Source organism: Mus caroli, chromosome 6 (assembly GCF_900094665.2).
Source record: "Mus caroli chromosome 6, CAROLI_EIJ_v1.1, whole genome shotgun sequence".
In the NCBI taxonomy this organism is placed as follows: domain Eukaryota; kingdom Metazoa; phylum Chordata; class Mammalia; order Rodentia; family Muridae; genus Mus; species Mus caroli.
In genome coordinates, this window is record NC_034575.1 from 80,961,657 (window position 1) to 80,974,257 (window position 12,601).

Sequence of the window (12,601 nt, forward strand, 5' to 3'; positions counted from 1 at the left end):
TATGGCCGGGCCTATCACAGCCATATCCTGCTCACTGATATCAATTTCTGTGTAAGTCACTGTTCTATTACTGTGAAGAGACATCATGACCACAGTAACTCTTATATAACAAAACAGTTAATTGAGCACTTGCTTACAGTTCCCAAGGTTAGGGNATTATCACCATGCTAGGAAGCATGGTGGCAGGCAGGCAGGGTACTGGAGCAGTAAATGAGAACTATAACCTAACTTGCAGGCCAAGAAAAGAGAAATTCTAAGCTTGGCATGGGCTTTTGAAAACTCAAAGCCCACCCCCAGTGATGTACTTCCTCCAATAAGGCCATACTTCCTAATCCTACCCCATTCAAATATTGCAACCCCTGGTGACTAAGCATTCAAATGGCCTATTTTTATTCAAACCACCAAAATATCAGTATAGAAAACATATATGCTTGCAGTAACAATGGAAAAAAGCTTGAAAAAAAGTTTGAAAAAGAATGGGAAGAATGTAGGGGAGTGTTTGGGGGGAAGAAAGGAAAGGGAGAAACATTATAGTTAAATTACAATCTTGTGGTGGTTTGAATACGCTTGGCCCAGGGAGTGGCACTATTAGGAGGTGTGACCTTGTTGGAGGAAGTGTGTCATTCTGAAAGTAGGTTTTGAGAGAGCTTCCTTCTAGTTGCCTAAGGATGCCAGTCTTCTGCCTGCCTTCTGATGTAGATGTAGAACTCACAGCTCCTCCATCACCAAGCATGTCTGGATGCTGCCATGTTCACACTTTGATAATGGACTCAAGCTCTGAAGCTGTAAGTCAGCCCCAATGAAATTCTGCACCTTATAAGAGTTGCCATGGTCATGGTGTTTCTTCACATCAATGAAACCCTAACAAAGACAGAAGTTGGTACCAGGGACTCGGGTATCGCTGTGATAGGCCTGAACATGATTTTGGTTGGAGGAATGTGGAATTCGGAAAGCAGTGAAATGCTTTGAGTGGGCCTTAATGGGCCATCCTAGTTAGTAGGAATATGGAAGACAGTGGCACCGAGGGTGAATTGAACTGTGTAAGTCTGCTGGCTGAAAGGTTTTGGAGAAGAATTTTATTATGCATTCTAAAGGATGTTCTTGTAATATTTTGAGGGAGAATGTGATTCCTTTTTTCCTTGTCTAAAGAGTATTCCTGTGGCAAAGATAAAGAGATTTCAATTAATTACATGGACAGAGAAAGTCTCAGAGAAGCCCAACATTTACTTTGTGCTCTGGTTTACTCTCATGAAGAAGATTCTGATGAAGTATAGAGAGCTTAGAAAGGAAAAATACAAAATGTATGGTTCAAAGAATAAAGGGGCACCAGGAAATGGAGTGGAGCTGAATCCAATATTTTAGAAATAATCAGATTAAAGGAGTGATGACCTTGAACCAAGATCCCACCCTGCTAAGCTTATTGTTTATGCTTTTGCAGTTGAACAAGGGACTTGAATATTGTTTCCATTGGACTTTCGATGGGAAATGAACTACAGTACAAAAATGAAGAGCACAATTGTCATATAGATCTTGAGGTTGGAATACACAAGCTTTTGATGTGGATCTTGAAGAATAGTGGCCATGAAAAGCTTAGGCCCGCCTTTAATCCCCGGGCACAGAAGAAAGCAGATATCTGAGTTCGAGGCCAGCCTGTTACAGAGCAAGTTCCAAGTAGAGAAAAGCTAATCCAAGCATTTAGGAGACAAAGCCATACAGATCTCCAAGTTTAAGGTCAGTCTACAGAGCAAGTTTCAGGATAGGCAAACTTAGGCAGTGAATGAAATCCTTGAAAACAGAAAGCTGGTGAAGATGTAATAGAACAAGAGGTGCCATATTCCAGCCCCAGCAAGCAGCAGAACCCAGCAGCTTCAGCCACATGGTTACAGCTTCAGAGTCAAGAATAGAAGGGGTATAGCTGGATCTTGAGGTAGTACTACGCTGAATTTTCTGAGAAAATGCCTAATTGATTTCCAAAGCGGACATACAAGTCTGCACTCCCACCAGCAATGGAAGAGTGTTCCCCATGCTCCACATGCTCACCAGCATGTGCTATTTCCAGAGTTTTTGATCTTAGCCATCCTGATTGATATATGATGAAACCTCACAGTTGATTTGCATTTTCCTGAGGACTAAGGACTTTGAACATTCCTTTTTTTTTATTAAATATTTTCTTTATATACATTTCAAATGTTATCCCCTTTCCTGGTTTACCCATGAAAACCCCCGTCCCCTCCCCGCTTCCCCTGCTCATCAACCCACTCACTCCTACTTTCTTGCCTTGGCATTCCCCTACACTGGGGCTTAGAGCCTTCACAGGACCAAGGGCCTCTCCTCCCACTGATTACCGACCAGGCCATCCTCTGCTACATATGCAGCTGGAACCATGAGTCCCACCATGTATATTCTTTGGATGGTGGTTTAGTCCCTGGGAGCTCTGGGGGTACTGACTAGTTCATATTGTTGTTCCTCCTATGGGATGGGGCTGCAAACCCCTACAGCTCCTTGGGTCCTTTCTCTAGATCCTTCATTNGGGACTCTGTGCTCTCTCCAATGAAATGACTATGAGAATCCACTTCTGTATTTGTCAGGCACTGGCAGAGCCTCTCAGGAGACAGCTATATCAGTTTCCTGTCAGCAATCTCTTGTTGGGATTCACAACAGTGTCTGGATTTGGTTATTATATATGGGATGGATCCCCAGGTGGGGCAGTCTCTGGGTGGCCTTTCCTTCAGTCTTTGCTCCACACTTTTTCTCTGTAACTCCTTCCATGGGTATTTTGTTCCCCCTTCTAAGAAGGATCTTAGTATGCACACTTTGGTTTTCCTTCTTCTTGAATTTCATGTGGTTTGTTAATTGTTACAATTCAGATACAATGAACATTTCTTTAATTGCTCCTTGGCTATTCAAGATTCCTCTCTTGAGAACTCTCCATTTAACTCTAACTCATTTGTAAATTTGGGTTATTTGGATTGTTGGTGTCTAACTTCTTGAGTTCTTTTTAAACTTTGGATATTAGCCTTTTGTCAGGTTGGTGATGATACTTTTCCAATCTGTGGTCAACCAATTTGTCCTACTGACAGTGTCCATTGACTTACAAAAGCTTTGTAGTTTCATGAGATCCCATTTATCTAGTGTGGATCTTAGAGCCTGAGCCATTGGTGTTTTGTTCAGGAACTTGTCTCCTGTACCAATATGTTCAAGGATATTTCTTACTTTTTCTTCTATGAGATTTAATGTATCTGGTTTTATGTTGAGGTCCTTGATTCTCCTGGACTTGAGTTTTGTACAGGGTGATAAATATGGATCTCCTGGGCATATACCCAAAAGATGCACCAACATCTCACAAAGACACTTCTTCAACTATGTTCATAGCAGTCCCTCAACTGAAGAATGGATAAAGAAAATGTGGCACATCTATGAGTACATCAATGGAATAGGAGTCAGCTATTAAAAACCAAGACATCATTAATTTTTCAGGCAAATTGATGGAACTTAAGAATATCATCCTGCAGTAATCCAGTCCCAAAGGGACATGATAATAGGTTATCGTTAACCTGGAAAACACTATGATGGTCATTCAGAATATCTCATGAAAACTGGCAAGGTACATTGGTCACGAAGACTTCAAGAAAAAAAATCTAGTAATAATTATGCTATGTGTAGGCACAGCCTTAAACATCTCAAAAATTCATATAATGCATTTTTGAGTATATAGGAGTATAATTAGTCACACTGTGTGTTACCCAACTACACACACATATACACACACCTCTCAAAGACATTATCTTATAATGCAGCTAGTATAAAAATGTCACACTGAAGCTNATTATATGAGTTAATATATGCAGATTAAAAAGCAATCTTTATTTATTTGTTTATTTATTTTAGACAAGACAGATATATGATATTTATGGTCACAATCCTGAGGGTTTAGGATATTTTTAAATCCTATCCTACCTTGATTCTGGACAGTACATGGTAAAATGAAGCAGTAACCTGAAATTTACAATCAAATCAACACACAATGAGACGGTACACAACGTTTACAAAAACTTAGAATTGACACTAAGGGGGTAACTTTATGAAAAATCATGACATCAGTGCTAAAATAGTGCATTTGGGTTAAACAACTGTCCTGGAAGTTACAATAAACCTAGTGCAGCATGGTGAGCAGCTACGGGAGCTGGTGTCAGGGCACGGCTCACTGGGCCACACAGTGCCTGGCAGAGCACCTGGAGACCTGCTTTCCAGGCAGGGGGATGAGTGTGAGCAGTACTTATACAGCAAAGCAATCCTTGAGCATCTTCAAAGACCTTTGACTCTGCACCTCTTTCTTATGGAAGATCCACTGTACANTCCACTCACACCCATCACCACACAAAGCCAAAGGAACACAGAATATAAAATGCACTTTAAAAATCTATTTTCAATAAAGTGCTATTTTTTTAAATTTAATTTTATTTGTAATTCATTTTTAATAAAGTGTTAAATAAATATAAAATTATCTCTAAAAGACAGAAAATTCTGGAGATAAACATATTTCTAAGTATTACCTACCTACAGCACCAGCATTAAAAGGACATCAAATGATTTGCATAGATAAAAAATAAAAGCCAGAAAAAAAAAACAAAGAAAAATCCAAAAGCTATGCACAGAAACATATAATTAAACCTGGGATTATATAATCCTACATAGAACATAGTTATTAATGGGTGGAGATGTGCACTAAAAATTAGTTCTAACAATATGGACCTTTTATAATATTTTCTAATTTTCAAGTATGATCTCTGAAAGCTTCTCCAACAGCTGTGTATTTGATTGTAGAACAGGCTTTTTCCTTTTCCTTATGATTGGNTGTTTTCTGTGTTCATTTCTGTAGGACAGATTCTATGAGAAGCACACACTGCAATGACTATCTACATGAGCATGNACTCCATTCCTCACTTCCTGGTAAAGAGGGAGAGGACAAAGTAGCTGACTGTTAANTAAGCATGTTTAATCCTATTATTAAAACAGTATTTTGCTTATATTTTACTGAATTTTGTTTTTAAACCAGGAATGGAGAGTGTATGTTATATAATGTCTTTATAAAATACTCCAAGATAGTTTTCTTTCATCTACAGCTATTGAGAAGGTCAAATATTAAGAGATTTTTTTAAAAAAATATCTGAAAACACCCTTGCATTCCTATAATAAATCCTATATAGTAGTCACTAAGTTTCTTTCTTACAACACTTATAATTGACTTTCAATTATAATCAATTTTTACCCGTAATTGTGAGCTGGCTTTGTATTTTTTAAAGATTTACTTATTTATATGCTATGTTTACAAGTGCTTTGCCTGCATGCATGTAAGTGCATTGTGTGTGTTCCTAGGGCACAGAAGTCAGAAGCTAGCACAGATGGTTGTAAACCAACATGTGGCTACTAGGAAGCAAACCCAGGTGCTCTGCAGGGGCAGTGCGTGCTCTGAGCCACCTCCCAGCTCTCCAGCGCTGGTGCATTTGTCTTGTTTGTGTTACTGTGGTAGCTTTGCCTTGTCTTGTTATTAGAGCGAAGTGGGATAAAACAGTATAATTTTCTGCAACTCAATCCTCCTACTAAGCACAACTAGGAGAAGTAAAAACCACAGTTTTTTTTTTCTTTAAAGATATCAGAAGACTATGAACAAAGACAACTAAAAGGAGTAAAATTATAGAAAANGCACAACCTTTTAAAAGTCATCTGAGGGTCACCAGCTGTCCTTGGCAGCACTGGCCAAACCCCAGCATAGGCAATAAAGAGAGAACCAGAATCAGGTCTCAGGGTCCAAGGAAGAGAATAGTTATTACAGAGCTAAGACAATTTTTCTTTATTTCAAAGGGCTAGAGTGTTAAAATTAGAGATCTGAGAACCAAGCTTTCCATTACAGCATCTGTTGAATTCTAAAGCTTAACCACTCAGGAAAAGAAAGGTTTATGGCAAACCTTTGAAAGACAGAGTGAGGTTTTTCCAAAGTCTCACNGTGGCTCAGACATAGAGACTCAGCAGAGGACAAATGTGTATGAATCTCTCCTAGGCTGCTTTTTAAATCCATTTGAGTTAGGGTATGAAAACAACACAGACCAGGTAGTTTCCCAATAGCAAGAATGGCATGACCAGGAAGCTCATGAACAACAGAATGTTATCTCTGCAAGTAATGGAACCTGGGAAATACAAGATGCCGTTGACAACAGGTTTAGTGTTGGTCAGGGGCTCATTTGCAACTTTGGAATAGATGTACTCCTGAAGCATTTTATTACGGCAGAAGAAACAGAAAGATCTCTAGATTTATTCATGAAAGCCCCTGCCCAAGGCCATCATCTTCAGGGGCCATTTCCTGCCATCACAGGAGTAATTAGGTTCAACATAAGAATTCGAGGTATATACAAACATTCAGAAGATAGGACAAGCTAAAAGGCTGGGGAGTGTTACACAGACACCTACAGCTTACAAGCTGATTTTTTTGGTTTTTGTTGTAGTTTTTAAGTATTTTTTTTATCAGCCTACTGCTAATACCACTTCTCTATCTACCTGAAGAAGGTAGAAGACTAAACGGCAGAAATTTCTACAGTTATCTTTGGTGCTGAAGACAATGATTGGCCTACACTAAACAATGTCCTATGGTACCTTAACTAGCAACAGGGATGATTAAAAGTACTTAACAATTACAACCTAATCACCTGTGACTAAGGATTAGCCCAAATACAATTGATCGCCCCACATACTTACTCATTAAGATAAAGAGCGAACATAACTAGAAAGAAGGATTTCATTAGACATCAGAATCTATACAGTTTAAATACAATGTCTAACAAACAAAAAATACTAGGAAGAAACATGAACATTTCACTAAAAAATCAAATCGATCAATAGGTACATAAATAACAAGTTAAATAAACATAACTTGATATAATTGTGACTAATATAATCAAGAAAACAACTACAAACTAGATAAAAAGATAGGAAGGTTGATCAAAGAATTTCAACTCATAAAAAAAATCAAAAGATGTTCTAAAACTAAAAGAAACAGACTTTAAATGTTAACTGGCAAGTCTCTTTATACTCTTTACAAGGTATCTGTCATGGCCAATACTAATGACTTTGAACTTTGAAGGAAGACCTAAGACTATAGACAAACTGCAGAAATCTTTGAAAACAAATGATATGAGAGGCCTCAAAATCCATGTAGGGATTTATGTAGCCAGCAGGTGCTCTTGGACATTAAAGAGGTTGCTGGCAACTTAAATCAGAAATGAGAACTTTAGTAAAGCTATAGTGTAAGGCATGGTTTTCCTACTTTGAAGGGAAAAATAGAAGAACTATCACTTACAGGAAGGTGTGTGAACACAGCAAAGGTGNTCCGGAGGAAGGCAATGAGGTCTACTAGGTAATCACTGGCTTTGTTGTCTAGGTCTCCAGTCATCCAGTCGTAGTCAGCCAGCTGCAGAAACTGGTCAATCTTCTGATTTAGGTTTGTATATATCTCTTCTTCAGCTGCATGTCTAGCATCCTGGGAAATGATATTTAAATTTTAAAACACATTGATATGGCTGGGGTGAAAAAGGCAAACACGTATGTCATAGAGCCACCACACATCTATGCCCACTTAGGAACACAGCTCTGACCGTTGAATGGCATCAGCTTCCAGGATCACTTCTCTTTTACAAAGCACAAAGGAACCTTTCCTAATTAAGTTTTTAAAATGTGATCACTGTCTCCCTCCATCTTCTGAGGGGAAGAGTGAATGATCTGCAGGAAAAGCTATTGCTATTCTTTTTCTTTACCAAATAAGGAAAATCTATTCACACACACACACACACACACACACACACACACACACACACACACACCCTGTAGCCTATTTCCTTTTATTTTCTCATTTCTATTAAGAAGTAAATTTACTCTAAGAATTTGATTCCCTTTTGACTCTGTGTGACTCCAAAAGGCTCCTTTCTACATTCCCAAGCTTCCTACATCCTCCAGTTCCTTCAGCTGCTGGTAAATATGCCTAAGTTGTAGCTTAATAAGCTCTCACTGGTGACTGTCAAGCCCTATGCTGTCTTCATCATAAGGCTTGCTCAAGGGTAATATACTTGTGCCATAAGATATGTTATATACAGCACAATCCTAAAAAGGATGTCAAAACGCACTAAACGCTTCCTAGGTCACATGTGTTTGTGTTGCCCTGTGCACAAGATTCATTTACACACTAGTTTACTAAAGTCTCTAGAAAATTTGTTTTATTATTTCTGTACTTTAGATACAAGTTCTTTATTAAGAATTTGTGTTGTCTTTTTCTCTAAACAGTGTCTTTCTCAGAGCATAACTTTAGTACTTTTATGTTAGTCTTATTTGAGATGGTAAGAATGTAAAGGCAGTCTCACACTCACGATGGAACCCAAGATAGCCTGAAGCTCACAGCATTGGCTTCTAGAATGCTGGAATTATACTCATGCACTTGTAAATCCAGCTTAAAAGGTTTCATTATTAATGAAATCTAATTTATCTTTATTGTATCTAGAAAGTCATTAAACATGGGACTGCAAAGAAGGCTTTGTACTGGCTGATTGTCCAGAGGATATGAGTTGGTTTGCAGTATCCACAACCATCTTTAACCCCAGCTCTTGGGAACCAGACACTCTATTCAAGCCCCCAAAGGTGTATACATCTGTGTGGCATTAATTCACACAGCAACACAGTCACACAGTCAGACACGCGCACGCGCGCGCGCACACACACGCACACACACACACACACACACACACACACACACTTATAAATAAAAATAATTAAAATAAAACTGTAAGAAAAAAAGCCACTGCCAAATGCAAAGACATCCATGTTTTGTCTTAAGCTCTCTGCAAAGGGAATTGTGCATTTTATGTTCAGACTTTACATGTTCAATTAATGTAAATGATAGATGTAAAATCTGCATCTGAGATTCATGAGTTTTTGCTGTTTTCACAGATGCCCAGCATTATTTGGTGAAAAGAAAACTCCACTCCATTCTCTGTTACATTGTCTTTTATCTTTCTAACCGATCAGTTAAATACCTATGTACATGCCTAGTTTCTGAGTAAGAAGTCTTCTTTATCGATCTACTTGACTGTTTCTGGCTAAAATTATATTTCTGCATCTTCATTTACAGTAAGTCATTAATTCAAATACTCAGTCCTCTAAATTTAGTAGTTTTATGTTAGTCTTATTCTGTTACAACACTGTTATTTACAACACTGTTAGCTANTCTGTGTGTTTTGTCTTTCCACATTTACGTTAAAGACCCACAAAATAATTTGCTGAGATTCTGAAACAGAATGGAGTAAATAAATATTTTTTAACAAAAACCAAGACGAATAGCATTGTCCTCTCACTCATAAATAGAAAATACTTAGATCACCTATATCTTTTANCAGTCTTATAGTTTTAAACATATAGGAATTATATTTTGTTATACTAATAATTAAATACTATAGTTTTAGTTCTGATTATTAATATAAATAGAATTGTGACTGTTGTTTTTCAAACTCTAGTTGGTCACTACAAATATGAAGAAAAGGAACTGGCTTTTATGCTAGCCTGTATCCTGAACCTTAATGAAATCAGTTCTTTTCATTATTCTGTTATTTCCCTAAGATTTACTACAGTTGCTCATGTTATTTAGAAACAGCTTTATTTCTTCTTTTCCTCTCCACACAGCTCTCATCTTGTGTTAATAGATGCTGCAGAGAAGTGGTAAAAAAGGGAATCTCTGCTTCCTTGCTCATAGTCTTAGCTGTAAAACATCTGGTTTCTCACCATTAAATGTGCTGATATCCGTGGGAGTTTTATAGATATTTTTAATAAGGTTGAGGAAGTGTCCCCATCTCTGTCTTGATTTGTGTTTGTTGAGAATTTAGCTTAAATGACTTTTTCTTCACCTACTAATATAGCTTTTCTTTTGGGTCTGTTTGATATGATGACTCTCACCACATGCTGTCTAAGTGCTGATCCAGATTTGTGGACCTACAAGAAGTTACCCTTAGCCACAACACACTTGCTAGTTTAGGAAGGTTTTGTTCATATCCATAACAACTGGATCTCATAAAATGAAACTGATAGGATTCTCTGCTATAACTTTCTAGAAAAACATTAGAAAAAATGGGTATAATATCATGCTTAATTTTTCACAGAATTCACCAATGAGCCCATTTCATCCAGCTCTGTTCAATATTATAAGGCTATCAATTATTTACTCAGTTTCTGGAAGAGGTAAAGATATTCAGATTATCTACTTAGCCAAATATGAGTAATGATAGACCATTCATAACACAAATCTTCTCCAAGCCTCATGTTAAATATTTGGTCCTCAATCTTGAGGATATTGNAGAAAGGCAAAATATTGAGAAGACAGAGTTACTGAGAAGAAATTACATCATTGGATGCATATATTTTGAAGACAATATGAAGACCCTGGATTCTTCCTGCACCATCTATTATTTTCGTTCTGGCCACACTGGAGCAGGCAGCCACTTCCCCAAATTCTTGCACTCTATATATGTGTCATGCCAGGCCACAATGCCAAAGCACTTAGGCCAATGGACTAAGGACTGAATCCTCCCAAATTATAAGCTGAAATAAACCTCTTTTGGCAATGGGGAGATGACTCAGTGGTTAGGAGCACTTGCTACTTTTCATGAGAACCAGAGTTCATTCTAAGAACCATGCCAGGAAGATCTGTAACTCCAGCTCCAGGGATTCCAGTGCTGTCTTCTGGCCTATGAGGATACGTGCATTCACATGCATATACACAGACAGACAGACAGACAGACAGACAGACAGACAGACAGACAGAGCTTGGGAGTAATTAGTGCTCTGGTCCTGCTAGACAACATTCCCTATAAATGTTAGTTATCAGCTGGTTGACAGTGCCATTGAGCTCAATGGTAGCCATACTTATTTCTGTTTCCTGAACTTCTAACTTACAAATATGAATTTACTATAAACAGATATCTACACAGAAAATATTCATTCATAATCTCTCCAAATACTTATATCTCTCTCATTTAGCTATTTGAAAGCAAGAGATAATTTTAAGTAATTTTCTAGCACTAGTCAAGTATGCATTTTAAACTCATCATTCCTCCAATCTCTTATTATCTTCTCTGTAGGAACAAAAGATATTCTCTGATGTTTCATAGTATCAGAGGATGACATGGAAGCAATCAGTACCTACCCAGCAATGACATCTATGAACCAAAGCTATATTCAAGATGGCAAGGTCTCCCTAAAGATGAAATATTGCCTATAACTAACAACAGTCTAATTGGATTTAAGACCCACTAAACAGGAGCACAATCATGNGTGGTACTGTGAACATGGCCAACTATATGTGACTAGTATGTTGATAAATCTTGGATGAGAACTTAATACTACTACCATTTTATTAAACTACTATTAGTCCATAACTGCATCCTAAGTACATATTCTTTTACCTACAGATAAGTGTAGCTCACATTCCTCATCAAAAAAGCTTATTTTTTACAATAGTAGACCATTACAGAAGTCCGCAACTAGTCAAAATGCAGAGAACTGACCATAGAGTCCCCAACCCCAAGTCCTGCTAAAGCTCGGTTGGGGGGTGGGGGGAGATTCTAAGAACCAGCTAGCAAATCTTCTTATCAGCTATCAGTTCATTAGTATGTAACTCCATAAAACCAAGAGAGACTTATTTTGTTCAGTCTTAAAAGACTACCAGATACACACCTGCTTTATTAAAATCTGCTAGCTAGACAACGGATTGACATCATCTAGGGCACTCCCCCTCTTTCTCTGACAGATCAGATTGTCACACAATAGATATAGAAACAGTACTTATGATGAAGTGAATTACTAAATAGCTTTGGACTCTATTTTTAAAAAGACAGAAGAACCTTATGAGCAGGGAAAGCCAAACATGCCAGCTGGATTATGTCACTCATGGCAGAAGAAACAAGAGGGAACTCTGTCAGAAAACACCTTGAAGACCTTCTGAATGTGTCTGCCTCTTTTCCAGCATAAAGGTTTCCATCTGCAAGGGAAAAGTTTCAGGAAACAGTAGCTTAGGTAAACATACAACATGGAGCTTGCCTAGCTGCCCTGTTTACACTGAACTGTGGGTTGGCTTGCCCTGATAAAAAGAAGCTTTCAGCATGCTTTGAGGAATCAATGTTTCCCATCAAAATCAAACATGACCTTTAGTGTCCGTGCGCTGCTCCTCTGCTCAGACTCTAAGAGGCCGGCTGATCAGCACCCAGGCTTTCAGCCTGCCCTCCATTCCCCTCAGCATTCTAAATGCTAGAGCAAGCTGGCCATGGGAGCTTACATATGTACTCCCGAATTCAGAAGGTAGAGGTGGTAAAATTACCTACAGTCTGAGGCCAGCCTGGACTCACCAGAGTGAGTTTTAGGATAACCTGGGTTAGCATATGAGACACTATCTCAAAAACAAATCAAAACTTCCTCTCTAAATCCCAGAACAACACAGTACCATGGATACTTAAAAAACAAATTTCAATATAAAGAACTCAAGAAGGTGGACTCCAGAAAATCAAATAACCCCAAG

The 12,601-nt window shown here is 38.1% G+C and overlaps 1 protein-coding gene across 3 annotated transcripts in view; it reads right to left on the minus strand.

The window, feature by feature from the left end:
- The window catches only part of Exoc6b (exocyst complex component 6B), a 424,430-nt gene that overhangs the window by 174,542 nt on the left and 237,287 nt on the right, over window positions 1-12,601 (minus strand). For all 3 annotated transcript variants that reach the window (XM_021164559.1, XM_029478862.1, XM_029478861.1), the window contains one exon: window positions 7,352-7,531. In XM_021164559.1, the coding sequence (XP_021020218.1) occupies window positions 7,352-7,531 (180 nt within the window). The remainder of the gene's footprint in view (window positions 1-7,351; window positions 7,532-12,601) is intronic.